The 23,334-nt window shown below is 47.1% G+C and overlaps 1 protein-coding gene across 4 annotated transcripts in view; it reads right to left on the bottom strand.

Annotated features, from left to right (window-relative positions):
• Window positions 1–23,334, bottom strand: part of usp53b (ubiquitin specific peptidase 53b) — a 31,290-nt gene that overhangs the window by 1,652 nt on the left and 6,304 nt on the right. For all 4 annotated transcript variants that reach the window (XM_023829724.2, XM_023829726.2, XM_072707110.1 and 1 more), the window contains 14 exons: window positions 22,799–22,891; window positions 22,397–22,531; window positions 18,737–18,850; window positions 16,875–16,957; window positions 16,670–16,775; window positions 15,432–15,578; window positions 14,167–14,316; window positions 12,770–12,938; window positions 10,151–10,297; window positions 5,457–6,111; window positions 4,996–5,063; window positions 1,490–1,568; window positions 445–1,223; window positions 147–241 (listed from right to left, as the gene is read on the bottom strand). In XM_023829724.2, the coding sequence (XP_023685492.2) occupies window positions 165–241; window positions 445–1,223; window positions 1,490–1,568; window positions 4,996–5,063; window positions 5,457–6,111; window positions 10,151–10,297; window positions 12,770–12,938; window positions 14,167–14,316; window positions 15,432–15,578; window positions 16,670–16,775; window positions 16,875–16,957; window positions 18,737–18,850; window positions 22,397–22,531; window positions 22,799–22,891 (2,802 nt within the window). In that variant the 3' untranslated portion in view covers window positions 147–164. The remainder of the gene's footprint in view (window positions 1–146; window positions 242–444; window positions 1,224–1,489; window positions 1,569–4,995; window positions 5,064–5,456; window positions 6,112–10,150; window positions 10,298–12,769; window positions 12,939–14,166; window positions 14,317–15,431; window positions 15,579–16,669; window positions 16,776–16,874; window positions 16,958–18,736; window positions 18,851–22,396; window positions 22,532–22,798; window positions 22,892–23,334) is intronic.

Here is a 23,334-nt window from a genome sequence, read left to right as displayed (position 1 = left end):
ACAGCTCAGTATGACAGTAGTATACCGGACGGCTTCTCTAAATGCAGAACTTGTCTACCCTTAAAGCAGTTCTGGAGACAGGAGAGGATCGTCTGTTAGACCTTTGAAGGGACACTAACTTAGCAGGCAGAAATTTGTTGACTTACCAGTCAGTGTGTTTCTCGTCACAAGAAGCCATGCTCATCCAGCCCTCTAGGGGTCACCGCGTTCCATTTTATGGTGGGTTTGCTGATAGAAAAGCCTGAAACACAGCGGTCATAGATATAAAGAAACAGGCGACAGTCTGAGGCCATGGGGAGGCTGTTGATGTCAGTGATGTCAGTGCACGCAGTAGCACTTCTTCACCGATGCAAATCAGAATCGCGTGACCATGAGGTTAACACGGCCTCGTAAACACAACTGCACTGGCAAAGGCTGTAGACGAGCCACTGAGGTGATCATTACCTGTTTCAGGCTTAGCTATAGGTAGGTTTGAGGACAGAACGGTCTCTGCTGGAACAGGATGGCTGGTGTCAGCAGAGTCACCGCGGTCGCGGCCCCCGGGGTCAGCAGCGGGCTTCCAGTGGGGCCTCCGGTGGTACCGTAGCCGGTACGTGTCCGTCATGCAGTTGTCCACGGAAAAATAGGTGGTGAGCGAGACTTTAGGGTCACGGCAAAGCGCGGGTATTTCCATCCTCTCCTGGTCGGGCGAGGTCGCCGTGGAGACGGACTTCTGTGCGGTGAACCCGGCGAGTTGTTGCCGTGAGACGGGTTCCGGTGCGGCGTGCGAGTGGACCTGGGGGGTTTTGGCCGGGGGACGGGGGCTGGTTTGCGATGGCTCCTGCAGCAGCCTGGGTCGATACCCTGTCCGGCCGTCCTCAGGAAACGGGGCTTGCTGGCGGCTACGCCGCCCAGGAAGCGGAGGCGAGGATGCCAGCCAGCAGAGAGGCTGGCTCTGCTCGCCAGGCCAGAGGCGGAAGGTGCGACAGGGCACTGGGCTCGGGCGGGGCGACTCTGGAGGCGCCGCCTCGCTGTTGCTGGAGCGGTAGGCGCTGTCCTCCTGCTCGGACGCCGGGCCCGTCAGCTCGTCCGAGCTGTTCCACTCCGAGCTGCTGGTCTTGGACAGCTGCTGCGTCAGGGGGCTCCTGTCTGTCACTTCACGCGGTGTCACATCCAGAGATGCAGACTCACCACCGGAGCCACTGGCCCTTTCTGGGCTCCTGGGAGAGACACTGGACTTTCTCCTGCCAACACAAACCGCGAGGAATCAGTAATCTCCCCCAGTTCTCATAGACTGATACTTCTAGGGCTTATATCCATCTGAGGGAACAGCTTGATGTATGTGAAGCTCATTAACAGAATAAAAACATGTGGCTGATATTCTAAAATGAACAAACAATGAAGACTGCTAGTGGCTGAGTAGTGGGCACATTTTTATAGTCATGATTATAATTTCAAATAAATTGACACCAACGTAAATAAGTTTCTGACTTTTTTTCTTTTTTTTTACCTTAAACTTGGACTAAACCGGCTGACGTGGGCATCTTGAAGGTGGCAATCTGTTCTTTTAGTTTTCATCTGATGTCCCCCTTTAAAGGAAATCCATACACATTTATATGTCAGTGATGTTGACTAATATTCCTGGCTAGGAAGCATAGATGCTCACAGATGTATGCAGGTTCTGAATGATGCGATGTGTGATGGGCATACAATCACACTACAGACCCCTCCCCTCGAGCACTCTGCTCCGCTCACGTGGGAACAGAGAGCTTCCGTCTTCTTGAATCCGTCATGCCCCCCTACGTTTTTCATTTTCAAACATGCCTAAAATTAAAATACTGAATTTGCAATACAGCACAGCTGACTGAAGGAGCCGCTGCGTGTCAGAGGAATGAAAGATGACGGCAGGGAAGCAGAAACGAGCTCTTAGATCATGCAGCCTTTGGTGCTGAGCGGCGAGGAATCCTGCCTCGGTACTCTGTCAGCTTTATAAATAAATATTTAAAGCTCCTGTTGCAGTTGCTTCCTGTTAGTTGGAGGTTAAAAGTTGAACAGACGGATTGGATGTGCGTAAAGGGTTAGAAAAACTTTGTGCCACTGAAAACTGAAATCCATTTTCACAAGCATGACGTACAGGAGAACTTGGGAACAGAGGTGGATAGTTCAGGTCCAGAAAGTAAAAATCCAGACCAGGATTTTGCATCCACCAACCAGTTCAGTACTCTGTGACTCTACTTAACCCTGGCTACCCTGCACATTTAAGGTGTAAAACACTCCCAGCCATTACTGGTTTAGGTGTTCATTGGTTACCATCATCACCTGTATGCAGAGATGGGTCCAGAGAGTACAAGTCCAGACTAAGATTTTGTTTCAGCCAACCAGCTCTTTATACTCAACTGGTTGGTTGAAGCAAAATCCTGGTCTGGATTTTTACGCTCTGCCTTTATAAAGCATTTTGAATTGCCATGTGTCTGAATTGTGCTATATAAATAAACTTGCCTGGCCTTGACTCTGGCCCTGAATTACCCACCTCTGCCTGTGTGGCACTGAAAGCTGATCTGAGCAGCAGCTATAAGGTGACCCGCATCGACAGAGCTGTCAGCGTATCGACACGGCCGACAGTAGTCCCCAGCCGCCCTTCTTCGGTGCTCAAACGCACCCCCCCCCCCCCCCTCGCTGGCCAGGCAGACAGTTGGGGAAAGCAAATTATGTAATAATGCTATCAGCCCCCCCCCCCCACAAACATCCCAGAAAAATCCAGTGAAGCGCAACTGTTTAGGAGAACAAAACCATTCCAGGGAGTTTCCGGGGGGGGTATGGTTACTGCCTACGATATCTGACACGTGGGGGCCGTGAGGGTGAGATCATACCTTCCTCAACTCCTGGTGGAAACAGACCAGCAGCGGGCAGGAGAGATCAGCCAGGAGTGAAATTAAGTTTCAGCGTTATTAATTGTTTCCACTACTGGGACAAATTCTGAATCCTTATCATTTACATCTGAAGCTCACAGCTTGTTATAATAATGGGTCAACATTTCTACTTGGCTAAACTTCCCATTAAGGATCCCCTTGACACAAGTGATGTGCAAATTCCTGTGGCACAAACTGATCCATTAATTAGACCAGGAAAACAAACCCACTCTGCGATTTGTTGGGTTCATGCACAAATTCTGGCGGGAGTTATACTTAATGTTTTTTTGACCTAGCCGCCCTTCGCTAAAAAAAGATACTTTCACTCTAAGCCAAGCGTTTGAAGGCTTAACTCCGTGTTACATATCGCACCATTTCCTTTCTGAAAGAGCCAGATTTATCTGAAAAGAGAGATAGAAACAGGAAGAAAAGAAGATGAGTCAGAGAGAGGGAGGTCGAGAAGAAAGGGAGAGTGAGAAGAGAGGCAGAAAGAGGGAGAAAGTGAAAGAGAGAGAGTGAAAGAGATAAAGGGAGAATGCCACTGGTTTGGTGCAGAGATCCATTCCACTGGCGATCAGCAAGGGGGCAGCAGAGAGCAGCTCTCAGAGTCAAGGCATGTCATGGCTGCTGGGCCAACACGCCAATCGGGCCACACGCTGGATTCCTACTCGATATAAATAGGCATATCCCCCCCCCCCACTGCCCTCCCCTCCACTGACCCAGAGGTCCATGCAAGGATAAAAGCTGCAAGCTGCCCTCTGGGAATTTTGGCTCTGGGTTCACAGGGGTCCTAAATATGGCCGGTGCTGCTGGAAACGCACAGGCTGGGGCTGGCGTCACGGAGAGCAGGGAGGGCCGTTACCGCGCTCGCGATCAAGCCCGACGCCCGGGGATCACAGGGCGGCGAATTAGACGAGGGCGAGGAGGGAGGCGGGCTGAGCCGACGGGACGTCCCGCAGAGAGATTACAGCTGCAGTGCGATTTTAAATCAGCTTTTTGGCTTGTCTTTTAAAAGGGATTAAAACTGGACCAAAGAGGACCTCCGCAAGCTGTACAAATGCCCGATAAGATTCAGAATACCAGCAGAGTGTTCCTTATGTTACACACATAGGCCATCCCAGATGTGACCAGATGTGAGCTTTTGCCGAATTAGGGAGGATAGGAATATAGGAATAGCTCTTATAAACAAGATGTTTCTTTTAAAATCTAGAACTGAAATTTATTATTAAGTTGATTTCTGTCCCAGAAAGGAGGGTTTATGTTACGTGACAGCTGATTGGTTGGATACACAGACTGATCACGTGACCATCCAATCACATACCGGGTGCCAGGTTACTTTTGCCTAATCCCCTCTGCCCTGGGCTTTGCGAGTACAAGTACAGTCTGGCTGCCATCAGCTTTTCACTCCCTCAGCCCAGCCCCCCAGAAACCGTGACCGGGATAGTGGTTAGAGATTAATCTAGTCTTGTATAGGTTTTGCCCCCCCCCCCCCACATGACTCGCCAAATCCCTGAATGATGCAGGTATTTTAGTATCCAAAGGGTCAGTGCATCACCAGTATTTGTTGCTAATTCGCAGTGAGTGTCTATCAGATGCAAATCGAAAACACTAATGAAACGAACATTTCTCTCTACCTACGTCTAATAATAGCTGCAAGCGATCAGGCATTACCTAAATAACAAACAAAAACAATTTAAACAAAGGTTAAGTAATACTCTACGGAAAACGCAGGGAAAGACAAAACTTTCAGATATCTGTGATCTATGAATATTTACAGTCCCTATTTCATTTGATCTGAACCTGAGTTAGATAAACAGTTCAGCCAGCAGCAACATTTTAAATAGTATACTGCGTCTTTTGTTGCTATGTTACTAAAACTCAGCTAACCTATTTTTATAAGCATGAAAGTAAGAGAAAATTAGAGGTTTCACTGAATTAGCCCAGTTAACTCTTTGCTGACGAACACGCTGTGTCTCTTCGGTAAGTAGCCTCAGGCGCTTAAAAACGAGCTCTGGCTGTCCCTCCCCCCCCCGCTATGAATGTGATGAGAATCACGGCGGCCGAGGGATCTCGCCAAAGCGAGCCGTACGGACTCTGGGCGTCTTACCAGGCAGTGTGGGAGAAGGCAGGATGTCCGTCTTCGCTTGCTCTGCTCTGCTGTGACAGCCCCCGCCCCTGAAAGGAAGAGTTCCCAGTCCGCTGAGACGAAACTAAACATGACACAATGGGGGCCCGCGCTGTGCCTGCTCTGAAGCCAGGAGGCGCTAGTGTGCGGGTCGGCAGTTTGGGAGGGTGGTCTGTCTCTCAGTGTATGTGCCAGTCCATAGATGAGCAGGCTCTCATCCTTCTGAGATGGGGATGGACGCCTCTACTGCAATCCATATACTTCATATTTTAAAGCCCAATTCGTTCTGGACTGAAATAATGACGTTACCCATTGCTGTGTCCAGACAGGGGTCACCAACAGGCCAACCATTTGCTGAAATGCCCATGGAGCAAAGTTAGACAGAAGACGTATGAAACATGGAGAAAAGTCCCAGGAAGTTCTGGGGAGTTCCTGACTCTTACCTTGGCGGCTGGTCCTCAGTGACCCCAGCCAGCTCATTGGGCGTGAAGCTCTCCACGCCCGGAGAGTCGGGGTTTGTGGAGCCGCTGCTCAGCCTGTCGCTGCTCTCATACCCGGACTCGGTGCGCTGGATTGCCCAGGAACTGCCCCGCAGTTTGGGGTTGGCCCTCCCTTCTGGGCCTTCCTTGTCCGGACCGGTCCTGCTCTCCGACTCCAGAGAGCTGTGGCTTGCGGTTTCCTGCCTCTGCTCGTCCTCGTAGATGGTCATGAGGCAGTTGGGCCGGCGCTCGTCCTTGGCGCGGGGCCGCTCCCGCTCGCAGTGTACCACGGCCGGGCCGGGAAGCCGGCGCTGTGGCCGGTGCTGCTGCTGCTGGCGCCGCTCCAGTTCGCTCAGCACGCTGTCCACATTCAGCACCTCCCGCACCGGCCTCCAGGGTCGGCTCCGGGCGTGGCCTTTCTCACCCTCGCACTTCCGGCCGTGGCCACCGGGAGGTGCTCCGTGGATGTGGGACTCGCTGGGCTGGCCCTGGTGCTGTGTCCTCTCAAGACGAGGGCCCCCTTTGGCCTGAATGCCATGTGACCTGGGCCCGGCTTGCTGGTGCCCCGCATTCTCCGGGGGGGAGGTGCAGCGGGGGTGAATCTTCTCGGAGAAGGCATCTAAATGTGATCGCAGCAGAGGATGTCGTTATGAAACTGAGTTATCGGGAAGCTTCTTTTTATTTTATTTAGCTTTACATTACGTTAAATTTTCACTTGAGATCCAGTTTAATTTGAGTTTTTCTGAATCATTTTATTATTTTTTTTGTTTTAAAGTTATATTTCATTTTAATGATTTTTTTAGTTTCAGTTTACATTCTAGTAATTTTATTTCAAAGGACAGACGTCAAGTTCAATATGTCTAATCTTTAGAGAATTATTCATGAATACACAATGCAAGTAATGCCCTCAAACTGGGCAAAATGTGTTTCGAGTGTTATTAACGGTAATTAAATATAAATCATTACTTTAAGTATTTAAGTACACAATAAGTACTGAATAAGTACTGAATGTTTATTATTTATTATGTTTTGGAAGCAATATTTATAGTTTTTGTTAGTTATGGTTTTTTATTTTATGTTTCCGTCTTATTTTATGTCAGCCTACAAAAACGTTTTCTTACGGTCCATGTTTTCTTTAACGGTAATTACCCTGACACACAGTGTTTCATACATCCGTAAAAAAAAATCTGCCCCAAGGTTCACAGATTTGGCAGGAAGTGTGGAGTCCATTGCCCAGGGCCACAAAGCTGGGGACACTCTGGACGGGACAGCAGTCTGCCAAGGGGCAGACACTCGCACACTAACACACATTCACGGGGAAGCGACCCTAGCAGGGACAGTAAACGAGAATGCCCTGGGGATACGGGGGAATTCCGTATAATCAGTCAAACGCACAGCCCTGGAGGTGGAGGTCAACCTCTAGCTACCAATTTATACTGTAAATCCATTCATCTCCCATATCAATTTATCCAGTATAGGGTCCCAGTGCCATACAGCAGTTTCACACTTAAATAACCTTGAGAATTGAACGCTAAGCCTCGGCACTGAAATTAGCTACCTGAACCAGCCATTCCGGGATCTCTAGGTGCGTTTAGCGTTAGCGCCTGCCTACGTTTGCCTGTGTCATGTCTGTCCGCGGGGCAGCGCCATGCCAGCCCGCAATGCCAAGTGGACCTGGCACACAGCGTCACATCCCCCCACATGCCGCTGTGCGGCTAATAGCCGCTGCGCGGGGGGGCGGGCAGTCGCGCGTGTGACAGCGGGCGCACAGACGCATACGGGCACCGGACTGGCTGTCGGGGGGCCTCTCCTTGCCTCGTCATGATCTCCTCTCCGCTGGCCTCCTGCTAGCCACCCGGGGGTTCAGCGAGAGCCTGTCAAGGTCGCGATGAATCACAGTTGGCACTTGGTGGGAGGAGGTTGGGGGGGGGGGGGGGGCACCCTAAGACGGAGCAGGGTGTAGTCACACTGTCGAGGCTCGTGCCATCCCCTCGCGCCTGCTCCTCTTCCTCTGACCCACCATGGCGTCAAACTAAATCACCAATCAAGCATTTCTGTAGATTCAAGGCATCTGCCATCAGTATTTCAATAGTGGAAGCAAAAATCTCTTCGCCAAACTTCAAAAGTCAAGTCTAGTCAAGTCAAATGGGCTTTATTGTACCATCCATATACAGGTGTATGGTGGATTGAAGCAGCGTTCCACCCAGGACCATGGTGTAACATCCAGCAGCAGTGACCGGGGGGATGGTTTTCACGGTACTTAAAGTGCAAAAATAGGGTTGGTGCGGGTCATTTATGGATTAGTTACATCAGCAGTTCGTTAATGCGGGCAGGCAGTTAACGCGCTGCAAGGCAGGATTTCGTCGACGTTACTGGGTTTTACCGCACACCCAGATCCTGGAGCAGAGCCCTGACTGATGCCAGCTGACGTTTAGCGCACATATTTATAGCCCCGTCAGAAGTCCTCGGAGCACAGGGCCCTTTGGCGCCAATTCGCAGTTAATCAGATTAACGGGAGCAGTCCGGGAAAACACGTCCGAGAGCCAAATCGGAGAAACGACGACGATCCGCGAAAGCGTCTCGCCGACGTGTGACTAAACAGACCTGCCTTGTGACTGAGCTCTTTTATTCAGCATCGGATGAGGCTCCCGTCCGCCAGCCTTGAATCACACCGACACCACGTATGCGGGCAAAGGGGGCGGTTACCTTTGCTGCGACATGGTAGCTCCGCCCAGATCAGACACTTCCCATTACAACTCACTGGCTATGCTCCACCCTCTCATCTCATCGACACCTTCCAGCACTTTCCCCATAATCAAAAACAGCACCTCTAGATGGCACAGTGGTATGGTGACTCAGTGACTTCATACCTCCTGGGTTGTAGATTTGGTTCCTGCTCCTGTATCGGTATATGATATCTGAATATTCTCACTATCTTTGTGTCCCTCTTGATGATCTGGCTTCCACTGTCCAACAAAACATGAATCGTCAAACTGGTGTTTCTACAATCACTGCAACCCAGTGGAAGAGGGATAATGCATTGCTGAAGATGATATTTCTTTTAAAAATGCAGCTATATTATACCTCACAAGTTACTCGCAGATTTGACATTTTACATGCACACACTGGTCCCGGTGTGTTACTGGTCGGGAAAAGCTGACTTTCGGCACACTGTACTGTCAGAATATAGGACGAGTTCTCCGCAGGATGTGACCTGGTCCTGACAGCTCATGTCAAGGTGAGGTTGTGTCAGAGGAGCATCTCCATGGCAACAGGACAAACGCGGTCCGGGGTGCTTTGTGGCAGCTAGCATCAGGGTGGTCATGTGTCACAAGTAATTTGCTTCTGTTGCTTCCCTCCCAAATGTTGGGTTATGTAGGGGCATGGGCTATGGGACACCCAGGACAGAGGGGCATTATTACGGGTAAGCTCACGTAAGATTCAAACTTAGCCAAAATCCGTAACGTTAAAACACCGAAGGTCAACCAAGTGGCATCCATACTGAGCCAAAATCCGTAACGTTAAAACACCGAAGGTCAAAAATGTGCCATCCTTACTGAGCCAAAATCCGTAACGTTAAAACACCGAAGGTCAACCAAGTGGCATCCATACTGAGCCAAAATCCGTAACGTTAAAACACCGAAGGTCAAAAATGTGCCATCCTTACTGAGCCAAAATCCGTAACGTTAAAACACCGAAGGTCAACCAAGTGGCATCCATACTGAGCCAAAATCCGTAACGTTAAAACACCGAAGGTCAAAAATGTGCCATCCTTACTGAGCCAAAATCCGTAACGTTAAAACACCGAAGGTCAACCAAGTGGCATCCATACTGAGCCAAAATCCGTAACGTTAAAACACTGAAGGTCAAAAATGTGCCATCCATACTGAGCCAAAATCCGTAACGTTAAAACACCGAAGGTCAAAAATGTGCCATCCATACTGAGCCAAAATCCGTAACGTTAAAACGCCGAAGGTCAAAAATGTGCCATCCATACTGAACCAAAATCTGTAACGTTAAAACACCGAAGGTCAAAAATGTGCCATCCATACTGAACCAAAATCTGTAACGTTAAAACACCGAAGGTCAACCAAGTGGCATCCAGACCGAGGCGAAATCCATAAATGTAAAATTCCAAAAGTAAAGCGTACTATAAAAAGTGCTTAACAAGGTATACAGACCAGATCGGTTTTGCTGAGATATGAATTATGTGACCACTGTGATGGACTGGTATCCCGTCCAGGATGTACCTGTACCTTGTACCCTATGCTGCCTGGGACAGGCTTCCAGGCCCCCCCGGGATCCTGTACTGGATAATGAGTTGGAAGATGGATGGATGAATGAGATACACAAAAAAACTGCAATGCACAGAGCAAATATTTTCTGATGTTACACTCTATATATCACAATAGTAGCAGAGCCGTAGTTCGTTCTCTGATTTGCATTTGATTCTCTGACACAGGTCCTTAGACAAAACTGCTGAGGATCTTCCTATAGGTGATCATGGACGTCCAGCGACCTGTGCTAACGTTCTTCTCTCTTCAGATAATATGCGCTAGCGTAGTGTGCTGCGCATTCCTGTCCTGCGTGCACTGTAAAAAAAATAAAAAACCCACCTTGACCTGACCATCACGAACATCCCTACAGGTGGCTCGTACCTCGCTGGGCCAGGGAGTCTAGTCTTCTCGGCCCCCTTGTGAGCTCCTTCCTCTGAGGGTGTGGCGTCCGTACCTCCCCCGGCCTCTGAGTACACTCCTTGGGACCCTCCCTTAGTTTTCTTTTGGGACTAGTGGGAGGAGCTTTCGCTGCAGGACAGAGGGGGCCGTTAATTCTCAGACGGGCCTTTCTTCGGTCATCCTTGACCCCGCTAAACGCTCCTCGCATGCAGTAGATGATGAGCAGGCCCCTTCACACCCAGGCGGTGTAAATATGTGACACGCCGGTTTTCCGGAAACCCCCGGAGGTGTCCGCTGCAGCAACAGGAACGGTGAAACCTAATTCCGCTCACCTCGTTTCATCCCAGTTAGAACATTCTTTGCGAAAATAAAAAAAAACCTTTCAAAGCCAGCAGGGGGCCACCTCAGTGTGGCCAGTAATTTCCTTTCTCGTTAAGGCACATGTGTAATCGCACTCTTAATATTCCGGTGGCCGTAATTAACATGTCAAATAATATACCTCCAGAGCTTTATTAATGAAATTTAAAGGAGGTAAATTGCAATTTCTTATAACCTAATTGATAGGTGAGATTAGAGTATATTATATATAATAGAGGTATATAAACACAGGCAAGCCCCAGGATTTGAATGATTTAACCAATAACACTGCATGATGATTCATAAAGAGTGTAAATTAAAGGTTCTCTCTGTGGTATCAGGCCTGTGCCTGCCTGCTAGCAGCTCTGATTTGCAGCACCCCTCAGTGAACAGCAGGGGGCTCACACGAGGGGACGCACATCCAGAAAGGCCAGGCTTTCATGTATATAGTCGCTCAGTGACGTGCTGAAGACCTGCTGACTGACCCTCGCCCGCATTTAGCCGGGGCGGACAGCTACCCCACGGCTCCTAGCTACTCAAAAGACCCCCCCCCCCCCCCACAGGCGCACCCTGAAATAAATTCATGCAGTGCCTTTGGGCACAGAAATGGTTCCTTCCCGACCATACGCAATTCAAACCGTTTTTAATTACACCGATTTTAATTGCTTCTGTGACTACTTGTGAGGTTCCGATTAATTTTAATCGCACCCGTCACATCGTTGTTGGAGTTTTACGCAGAGCTTCCCGGGGACGGAATGAGCTGAAACGAGGTAGACTGCGCTGGCATCGATAAGGAGCCTGACCACCGCGTGTCCTGGAAAGACTCCAGGCTCCTATTCTCTTAATTAAGAAGGGACAGCGAGATGTACTGAGCTGGGGGTGTTTTTTTTCTTTTTTTCTTTCCTTCTTTGGTCATAAGTAATGATCTGCTCTGCTACTGAGTGCGCTGTTTTAACATATTCATTAAGCGGACAGTTCTAGTCCCGCATATTTCTGTGAGTGACATTGACGGTAAAGGTGGGGGGGGTGGTCCCTGCCGCAGGGAGCTGGAAGCCAGGGCAATCCGGAGCGTGTGTGGGTGTGTGCGTGTATCGGGTGGGGGGGGGGGGCAGCTCAGCCAGCAGCTGGTTATCAAAATATAGAAGGCAGAGTGAGTCATTCACTTAAGTTACTTGGAAAAACATTCATCTGCTGTCATTAAGCACTGCTTGTCCCGTTATAACAGATTTGTACATAAGAGTTTTGCTAAATAAATCACAATAACCAGCGGTGCACCTGAAAACAACACATTATTACATTATCAATCAGTAATTCGCCTAACAGACTCTTAAGATGCACAGGGGCTTTGAAGAGCTGTACTCCGTGAAATTTCCCTTAGCCGAAAGGGGGCCTATTCTCGTTGAAAGAGAGAAATTTGTTTCCTGTTTTCTATCTATAAACCGGCCAACCCCTCCCCGAGAAAGCTGAGGTGGATCGGGGGTATGTGAGGACAACGGTAGGGTTTTACCTTCAGCAGAACATTAGCTTAAGGAGCTGATGTCGCTTCCAAGGTGCTGATATTGTTTCTCTCAACAGGGCCGCCAGTAGCCAAGCGGCTAAAGCTAACATAATCCCCCAGCGAAAGATATGTTAGGCATGGAATCAGAACTGCCAGTCACTTCAATTAATTGCTGGCAAAGCGGAGAACCCAGTAGCACCGCTAACTTGTTGAAAGGAATCCACAGGTTCTCATCTGTAGATCAGACCCCTGTCTAAAGAACTTGAATTGTGTCTGTAAGCACACTGATGGGAAAATATATTCAAGTGTAAAATGTCAACGTGCAAATGAAAGTGAAAGTTCAACTGGGATTCTTTGAAATTAAAGAACTTGGCCAATGAAAGACAATGGAAAGGACTGTCATTCGAATGTTTCATGGCCATTAATCTTCGAGCTTCCCAGAGAAGATGAGATGGTTCGGTATTTCTGACAAACTTTAACGGGAAACTCAGATAACATCAATCGCTACTTGCATACAGTTTCGGTCTTTTAAGTATGATGAATCGCCGACTGTATGCTACTTCACAGAAGGGTCAGACACAAACAGGACTGGATGCAGGGACCCAGACTTGTGGCCCCCCCGTAATGCACCGTGACTGTTTGTGCACCTTAGCACAGTGGATTTCTTAGCTAGGTTACTGTAACTGCAGCTAGAGACCAAGACGACACTTTCAACTTTCAAGGAGCCGAACAGGAGGTTCACTCACCCATAGCTTCTCCATTGACGGGGAGTTTGCGGTGGGACCAGAGGGTGGTCTGTCGGGGGGCGTCCTCCGTAGAGACGGCTCCGCCTTCGGGGTTGGCATAGAACAGAAGGAGTGGCTGGAAGTGACCTCGGATACATTTAGAAACCACGTCTTTCCACTTGGAGCCGACCTACAAAGCCAAGGACACTTATGATGACTCAAAATACACACAAGTGTATTTAAGTGTATTTAAAAGTCTTAGGCAATCAAAGAAAATGTTTAAAGCTATTTATCTGGTTAGTAAGTGTATATCTGCATCAGAACAAACGGTGCGCAGATTAAAAGCAACACAATACAAACTAATAAGAATTTCTTGATGCATGGATAGATGAGCTCGGCATCAGATCCCAAAACACTCCTCAACCATTCCACCAGCTCATTTAATTAATCCATTTAATTAGTCAAATAACTCAATGATGTATTGATTTGCAGAACAAGGTCTGCTAGTAGTTGAGTCAAAAAAATACAAAAGTGCATCGAATGGTTACGGCAAATATTGGGGTGACCGTAGGTGATGTGTCGAAATGGCTCAGCTGACACACTTTGGCAGGCAAAACAAAGACGTGGAGATAAACATTGTTTTCTTTGACTGCCTAAGTCTTACACCCAACAACGTACGTCACATCAAACCAACACTTTCAATGCCTAAAAGCACCAAAAAAATTATCCTGCAAACAATACTAATTACTCACCCAAAAGTGACATATTCTTTAAGTGTTACTGAGCTTGTAAGATGAATATATTTGCAATATTAATGCCTCACGCTCATTCTACCAGATCTTTTCTGTCTGCCAGATTGCTGAAAACATCCATATATCAGAACTGCTTATCCAGCCCAGGGTTGCAGAAGAGCCTGGAATCTGTCCCGGGAAGCTCAAAGTAGGAGCCAGGGAACACTCTGAACATTTTCGGGACACCAATTAACATAACCACATGTTTTTGGACTGCAGGAGGAGAGCTACATCACCGGGCTACGAACCCAGGAACACGGGGAGAACATGTGGTGCTGCAGTTATAAAAACGTGTTAATCGTGATTGACCTAAGCAGTGAACACAGAGATTAAAGCCCAGCATAAAGTGGTAAACATGCTGCACATGCAGTTCAATCTAATAGCACCGGGCTCTAATCTAAAATGCACAGAACATACCCCTACACTTCACTGTAGTCATTTGTTCTTGTCAGCTCTTGTCAATTGCATTAGATTATGTTAGGTAATGGGTTTTGCTTTTCTAAGGCATTTTAAAGGGCAGTTGAAGAACACGTGTACTACCATAACAATGATTCGCAGCGATTCATGGGTATGCCCTTCGGTTTCTGAAAGGCACCACCTCACCCCCCCCGACTGTCTCACACCCACCTCCTTCACCGTGGCGTCATCGAAGAAGACCCATCGGGATGTTTTGGTGTGGTGGGCAAAGGCGCAGTAGTGTCTACTGGAGTAGCAGATCATTCCCACAAGGAGAAGCTCGGTCCGCCTGCCGTTCTCGTCCGCCACGCGCCAGAAAAGCTGCGAGGGAGATCAGGCCAGTTAACGAGGGTTCTTCTTACCAACACTGTGCCCCTGAGCTGTGTGCAGGAGAACCAGGGAGATCACGTCGCACCAAATCCCAAGCTGATGGGCGTCAGGGCTAAGCTTCATGTCTTACGGAATAGTCTTTAATTGGATTTGTTCCACAAACGGGCACATGCATGAGAATTATGCTGGGAGCTGTTTCGGAAGGACCCAAAAGAGATCCACTGGAGAATTTTCAGACAGCACTCCCATGAGTGCATTCGAGCATAGCGGATGATGGAAAGGATCAAGTGGAATCAGGAAATAAAGGCTACCAAGGCAGCAGAGGTTTTACTGAGAAATTAGTCACCCTGGGGTTTTGCCTCAGGATGAGAGTTCAAGCTACACTCTGCGGGGATGTGTGTAAGATAGCATGTTCTCCCAGTGCTGTTCTGGGTTTCATATTGCCGGTTAGTTTGACTAATTGGTATAAACTGCCCCAGGTGTGTGAGTGAGTATCCTGGCATCCCATCCACGATGCCCCCCAGCCCTGCATCCTCCGCAGCCTGGGTCAGGCCGGTCAATTCCCTGGGCAGATGGACAAATCACCCTACAGCCTAGACAAACAAACATTCAAAGGAGTATTTTTACTCAAAGAAACACAACAAACAACCAAAAGTACAAATATATACAGCCTCACATCCAGTTACCTGATCGAGCCGCTGTTCGTATCTAACTTGTACTGTAATTCAGTATATAGATGTGATGGACGGCTACAGTATCATGGTAACAGTCCCAAATGTGAGCGTATTTAAGCTAAGAGTCTAACATATAATCCAACTGCAACCAACACAGTTTACAAATAAAAGAGGTTAATTACAATTACAAGGAACAATGGGAGTCCCCATTTTCTTGGATATAAAATTTTTTAGGGGGTTGTATTCAAACCCTTGTAACCTGACTTTTTACCTTGCTGGTGAACATGAGTTTCTTTTCCGTTCTTTCCCATTTCTGATATACTGGTTGTCTCTCTATGCTCCTCCCCCACGTGTGACACGCCCTTCACACCATCAGCACACGCCCACGTGAGACAGGACGAGAAAGGGCCCGCAGATTAGTCCTCCGCTTACTTCACAGAGGCTCAGATGAGGCCCCAGTGATCGTATGACGTCCTCCGTCAGGTCGGACTGCTCGGTGTCCCACACGAAGCCGATGGTGACGATGTCCGGGCAGTTCATCAGCACACGGCGGATTCTGATGCTCTGTCCACAGTTGCTCTGACGTTCAAAAGGGGGGGAAAAAACCATACAAAGGGTAACAATACAAATGGTCACATGTCCTCTCGTGTGGTAAATCTGCATGATGATGTCACAGGGGGATATTTTCGGCATCCAATGGCTACTAGGTGGGCAAGGACGACATCTTTAAGATTAAGGTTCCCGGGGAAATTCTTTAAGTGGTTGGTTTTAATGCACATACAGGCTATAAGGATCCTACTTAAGAAAGCCTGGCTCGAAAAGATGAAAGACAATCTCTGGAACTGATTTATACTGTAATGTAATATTCAAAACACAAAATACTGCATGCAAAAGGCAGGGAAAAAGTGTACTGGTATATTTCAACGGTGCCTTAGAATATCCGTAATACAAACATCTCTCTTCTGATCTGATCATCACAGTAAAAGTGAATTTGCACACCGATCCGTAGCTCCTGGTTACATTTTGCCCGTATCCCACTCCTGGATTTGCGAGCGGGTTACAGTCAGGACGCCATAGCAGCAGGAATGCCTGGCGATACTTTATGTTCCAGCAAGGTGCTCCGCTCCGGGCTATCGCGAGGGTCTCGTGGCGCTGGTACTGCCTCGCGGGCCGACCCGCTAAGTGTTGGCGCCAGACAGTGGTATCAGAGCAGCATGCTCCGGTTGCCAAGGGAGACGGCTGACTGTTATATATAGCAACACACGACGGGCCAGCTTTCCCTACAGGGAGCTTTTGCGTCGTCAGATCGCAGCTATGGCAAAAGAGCTTGATGCTGCTCTCAGCTAGGCCTAAACCCTCCAATTACGAACCGCTTCTTGTGTTTCCGCTGCCGGGCTCTATGACGCTGGGCAGGTTGGCGGGAGGATATGTAAACAGTCGGCTGAATAAGGTCAGTATGGAAACGGGGTATTGAGCTCAGCCCAGAGGGCCAGCAGGAGTCTATAGCACTCAGGCACTGAACCAAAAGCCATCCATGTTTATAAAAGAAGAGTTTGGTCAGTCCATGGAACTGATCTAAAAAGGTAAAACAGGCCAGTGTGTGACTGCTGAGAACACTGAAAATCTCTAACGGAGGTGAAGGACTTTGCGTGTGCGGGTCAGCGATTTACCGGGCAGTTCCTGAGGTCCCCGGTGGTGCTGGCCGCCTGGAGCAGCTCCCCAAATGTGTCGGGCCGGAGTCTCTCGCTCTTCTCCAGCACACACTCCACCTGCTGGCTGGGAGGCCGGAATGCAGAGAGAGCGGTGTGCGTGTGGCTGTCGCCGAGGCCAGCGGTACATAGGGGGCAGCGCGACAGGAGGGGAAACGAGGCCTACCAGAGGGCTGTGGTAGAGACGTAGTGCACCAGCTCCGTGAACGGCAGCGGGTCCGAGGACGCCCCGCAGCTGCGGCACACGGACTGATGGGGACCGTCGAAAGATAAAGGTGCGTTATTGCATGCTGGGAACAGCAGGGAACAGGAGGTTTACAAGGGGGAGGTGTCTCAGCGGGTTAGGTTGCGTGCCGGTGATTGGATGGTTGCCGGTTCAGATGGCGCTTACGAACTATTGGGGTCGTGTCCCCCTCAGTATTTAATTTGGCTTCATTCATCCACACGATGATCAGACCTTTACATATAAATCATTACATTGTCAATATCAAACTCTCTCCTATACCATTGAGCAGAGTGATTTCACAGTTGAGTCCCTTAGCGTGGCCCTTAACCCTCATCCCTGCTGGGACCGTCTGACCCTGCTTTTTCAATTGTACGTCGCTTTGGATACAAGTATCTGCTGAGTAAATAAAATGTAAAGGTACATCCATTTTAGTACAAAACTTCCCATAAACTTCCCATAACAATAATAAACCTTAATCGTCAAGCATCATTCCCTTTATAACCTTGAGTGATAACAGCTCTTTATTTGTTAGAATTTGACATGCCTGAAATATTTTATCCAAAGCAATTTAAAATTATTCATATTATTCAGATTAAATAATTGGATCACACGTTCTACCCAGTTCTGCACTTGCACCCATTCATGGCCTACGGTCGCGCTCAGAGGAGGAGTTTGAGTGCCATTTCATTGTTTGCAGAATGACCACAAAAACCATTTGTTTTGCATAAGGACAGTGACTGATGACTCGAGATGGGAGTGCGCTCACAGTGTATATGTAAACCACTTGAGTTGGACATGTGCTGTTTGCATTTTAGCACATGTGCCACTTGACATTATTTAGTTTCAGTTTCATTGCAGTCTTCTCACGTAGACTGTTTCAGTCGGCAAATGCTATAATGTTGCCACTGTGGTCTAAGATTCAGGGCACATTGACTAGTGACTCTTTGAATTAGGTGTGTGAATGACTCGGAATATACCAACATCGCGGGAATTGTGCACCTTCCCTGGAGTCATTCATGTTAATGTTTTCCTCAGTTATCTAAAGAGCCCCTTTTTTGTTCATGTTTATGTTTGTGTGTGTGTGTGTGTGTGTGTGTGTGTGTGTGTGTGGTGACCCTGTACCTGTCATGTCCCCATCACTCTTGAAAAGAAACTCCCATGGCCCCAGAACCCGCCGTTCCCTGCCAACCTCCCCTATAATGTCATTCTGTTAACCATCCAGAGTGATTCTCTCCCTCTCGCTGTCTCTCCCACTCTCTCAAACATACACTGCCTCTATTAGATACATGTATAGTCTATCCCTGTGACCTTGTACTGCATAAATGAAAGATTGATGAAGAGTTGCTATAAATACGAATATGAAGGCAGAAAATAAACAAATTTCAATAATTAAAAATACATGTTAGACACGACAGCAGAAAGACAAAAAAATCATTATAATCCTCAGGAATTTTGCCTCGGAATATGTCTACGTGCTGTGCAGCATCACAATATATGGATACATAAAAATGAACTAAAATTTCACTCTACAATATTTTAATCTATGTATATCTTTTAATCTATCGTCTATGACTGGTCTTGACATTTGGCCTATGGTCTATTCTCAGTGTATTTGGTCTATTTTCCATAGTCTATGACATTTCATTGGCATTTTAAGTTTGAAAAAATCAGAAATAATTGTTTTTCATATTCTTAGCCAATAAAACAGCATTTTATGTCACAATTATCAATCCAAGTCATACACATACTACATCTGGACAGTTAATTAATGCACAAAGACCGGTCCCCTGTTGTAATCGTACCTGTTCATAGAGAGTCATGGCAAACTTCTGATGCGTGATGCAGGACTTTGATGTACAGGTTTCCATTCCAATGTCAGAAACGATGTGTAAGTGAATCCTCTCAAGAATGTTCTCCTAAAACACAATAATAAACACAACAATATGATGAGCAGATTTTGACGCTATTTCACCAAAACAGTTTTTACACTCAGATTAGCAAAATGTATCCAGTTGCTTTTTTGTTTGTGACAAAGATCTATTTTCCATCATCTTGGATTGAATACTGATTATCCAATAAAAGGGATTATGAAACATTCCATTTTGAAAGCATGACCTGAGGTAGCAATTTGGCTAGCAAACTGTAAATCCAGGTCATTTTAAAATGCATTTATTGTACAGCCGTGTCCAAAAGTTTTGAGAATGACACAAATGTTAATTTTCATAAAGTCTGCTGCCTCAGTTTTTAAGATGGCAATTTGCATAAACTCCAGAATGTTATGAAGAGTGATCAGATGAATTGCAATTAATTGCAAAGTCCCTCTTTGCTATGAAAATGAACTTAATCCCAAAAAACCCATTGCATTCACATGCAAGGATATTTCTGCTAGTGATATTGTACCTAAATCAACCATTTACTGGATTATCAAGAACTTCAAGGAGAGAGGTTCAGTTGTTCTGAAGAAGGCTTCAGGGCGCCCAAGAAAGTCTAGCAAGTGCCAGGACCGCCTCCTAAAGTTGATTCAGCTGCAGGATTGGGGCACCACCAGTGCAGAGCTCACTCAGGACTGACAGCAGGCAGGTGTAAGTGCATCTGCACGCAAAGTGAGGTGAAGACTTGGAGGATGGACTTGTTTCAAGAAGGGCAGCAAAGAAGCCGCTTCTCTCCAAGAAAACACATCAGGGACAGATTGATATTCTGCAAAAGGTACAGGGATTGGACTGCTGAGGACTGGGGTGACGTCATTTTCTCTGATGAATCCCCTTTCCGATTGTTTGGGGCATCCGGAAAAAAGACTGTCCAAACTAAAAAAAGGATTGTGGACAAATAAAAACCCACAAATTCTGACAAACTTCAAGCATTGATTATGCAAATATGGGCTGCCATCAGTCAGGATTTGGCCCAGAATTTGATTGACAGCATCCCAGGGGGAATTGCAGAGGTCTTGAAAAAGAAGGGCCAACACTGCAAACATTGACTCTTTGCATAAACTTAATGTAATTGTCAATAAAAACCTTTGACACTTGTGAAATGCTTGTAATTATACTTCAGTATCCTATAGAAACATGACAAAAAGATCTACAAACGCTGAAGCAGCAAATTTTTTGAAAACCAATGCTTGTCATAATCAAAACTTTTGGCCACGGCTATAAATGCATTTAATTACATTAGCTGGGAATTTCTCAGTTACCCAAATAAATACTTCGGCACCAAAAAGATTAATAATCTGCTCTAGAAATGAAGCAGGGTGGAAATAAATTAGCAAGCGAAAACAGGTCTCCTTTCTCAAATGCAAAGAACAACCTCATCAAGCCTGCGCAGAACTTGTGATTGTCCCTCACGGCTCCCTGTAGCCTAAGAAATAGCTTAAGCTACGCTTTCCAGAAAAGGAGTGGTATCCAGAGCTCTGTGCATTCAGCCAACTGCGTTGCCAGGGAGCTAAACCTGCTTAGTAAGTCATTCTGAATGCGCTTCGCTTTGGGTCTGAAGAGAAGAGCCGTAATGATCAGACAGATGTTCCTGATGCCTGCACTTCGTTCTAAACACATGATGGCAGACTGTCAGATTGCCAGAGCTTCCCTGTGATTTAGTTACTTACTTTCTGTCTTAGTTACTGTAAGGGAGATGTCTAGAAGGAGGGGTTTCCATAATAAGATATGCCCCCTAGAAGCATATACTGGAATGAATGCTCAAGGGAGATGGAGACATTTTGCAGTGTTTGTTTTATCTTCCTCTACTTTAATCCTGATATTTATGCATAAGAATCCCTAAATCCTTCCTGAATTGAAGCTGCTGAGAATGGAGGATTCTCCAGACCATACACAATATAAACACAATGATGTTCTGCCACGGATGCTCATCTAGGACTGCTGGCAGTCTCGTCGCGACCTGTCTCCCCCACGCGGGTCATTATCTACCTCTCCGCCACGTGGTCCCTGACTTTTATCTTGAATCCAATAATGATTCACTCTGTGCTGATTAGCTCAAGCCAATAGAGCAGCTATTCCGGCTGAAATAATCATCAGCTTGCGGCTCGAGGCCGGTCCATGACCCCGAATCTCGACGTACTGCAAAGGCGACGAACGCTCCACATCACCGGCGTGAAGACGACAAAGCCAGACTTCCTTAAAGCCACCTGTTATCTTCAAAACATATCCTGCTACCACGGCAGTAAGAAAACGCACGGCTCAACAAAAGCTCTATGCTAACATTCTTCTCCTAACATCATTACCATAAAGCCGTCATCAAATCGTTGTAGGATTTAAATACTATCTCGGCTCTGACATTTTAATTTTCAAGACCGATCTGATGGTCTCGTTCCAAAAGATCCTGGAGTAGTTTTTAACAAAGAGTATTAGTTATATTGAAAAAGGCCGGTGTTTTACCAGTGGGTTAACCCAAACAAATGTCAGTGAGATTTAGGGTTTCTGTTCTGTGATTCATTTAAGTGATGTCAAAGCTACAATAAAAAAGACTAAGACTACTTTTGTTTTGTCATAATGGGAAATGAAATGATGGGGATTACTGCAACGATGCACCCAGCTGAATAGTTCCATGCAGGTCAGTCGATAATACTCAATGAGTATTTATTGACAGTCCCCTAAAACACACTCAGCCTCTGCAGATTAAACCAATATTGTTTTTTTTTTTATATAAAGCAGGCCTGTTTCCAGCAGCAGAGCAACAGATCGGCAACAGTGATGATACAATTTGTCTGCGTGCAAGATCCCCACAAGTTTCCCGTGAGAAAATACTTTATACCCTGTTCAAAAAATTGTGTAATTGCAATGGTGGCTTCCAATATGGTTTGGATAGACAGATCAGAACAATTGAATAACGGGAAGACCTACATCTGCAGACTAGATGTCCTCGAAAAAAAACCAAACAGCATAGCTTTAAAGTTACCATGGAAACCGTAGCAAAAAAATGTCACCTGTCCTTGTCAGAGATAAAGGTTTGAAAGAAACAGGTGCCACATATAGGGTGGGCTCTAAAAGAATCTGTGATACTTTCTTTGCCACATTGTTAGTGATTTCTGTCTAAGACAAGTACAAGGCACTACATTTAATTAAACAAATTACATAAACAATTGGTCTCCGATTCAATACTTCCATGGTAACCCCAATACCAAACTTTGATGAAGAAGTTTATTACCATTGTGAATGCTTACTTGGGATCTTTGGAGGGATCATTAAAAACAAAGTGTTCAGTTAGTGCCGTTATAGTAGCTTTGTACTTGTGCCTTCACAGGGTTGGTAGGAGCGACGGAGAGGAGCTGCAACATGGCGATTGCATAACACGCAGTGATAACCATCGCTAGTCCCGGCCAGAACACTCCATCTCACAAGTGGGCCGCCCTCTGGCTGAGACTGCCCTGAACCAGTACGACCCAGCTCCCCAGACCGGCTGCCGAGGGGCAGTGTTGGGCTTGCTGGCTGGCGCCGCGGGAGAGACGGACTCACAAAGCACTCGGCCGCGTCGTCCATTAGGCCCAGCTGGAAGCGCCGCTCGTCCTTGAAGGTCTCAGCCAGGGCATGGCGCAGGTTGTCCGAGGGGAGCGCCCTCTCCCGACTGTGCTGGAACTGCGTGAAGATGCTCTGGGGGGGACCATGAGGCACTCGAGTCAGCTTCATAAGCCAATTACCGACGGGCTTCCAGATGGCTCTCTGGATTCGGCCAATAGAATCAATCCTCACATCACCGGCTGATGACTGAGCTGGAATCTGTGTGCACTGGAGCACTAGTCATCAAGCCCTGGCACATACATTACCATTAAACTCAAGTAACAGCACAACATAACCCTCACTGGATGGATACCAAACAAACGACGCTACAGCTCAAAAACGGAAGAGATGTTTACATACCTTCAACGCACAAAATATGCAGGCATCCCCAAGACAGAAGTGTCCTGGGAGTTGTCTCAAACTCCGCCTAAAGATGTCCAGCTGCCATAACACCTGCAGGTGTGGCAGGAGTGAACACTATGTTAGTGTCCTTGTCACAGAATCTGTGGACAAATTTAGCCCCGTCGTCGTGCTTCTCCATGGAGACACACAGGTGTACATGCATTCATTCATTCGTTGCCTGCGCTTATTACTGAAAACGGTATTCATGTCACAGACAGGTATCGCCACAGGAAGTCCTAAATCCCCGTGGACGATTCTTAGAAATGAACGCTAAGCTGATTGCCACGCTTCCATCACGTTTAGCCCAAATAAAGCTCGACGTATCAGTGGAGGAGCTCAAATAAAGGCTGACCTTTTGTGGAGGACGGAGGGTGGAGAAATGGCACGATTTGCCCTTGAGTACTGCTTGACAAACTTTCGACTCAGTCGCACAGCCTGAGGTTAAGATCAGCACAGCGGGGCGATGCTTCATTTCACGACGCAGGACTGACGAG

The sequence above is a fragment of the Paramormyrops kingsleyae genome, chromosome 25 (assembly GCF_048594095.1).
Source record: "Paramormyrops kingsleyae isolate MSU_618 chromosome 25, PKINGS_0.4, whole genome shotgun sequence".
Taxonomy (NCBI): Eukaryota; Metazoa; Chordata; class Actinopteri; order Osteoglossiformes; family Mormyridae; genus Paramormyrops; species Paramormyrops kingsleyae.
Note: the sequence above shows the minus strand (reverse complement) of the source record. Positions and strands in the feature narration are given on the sequence as shown.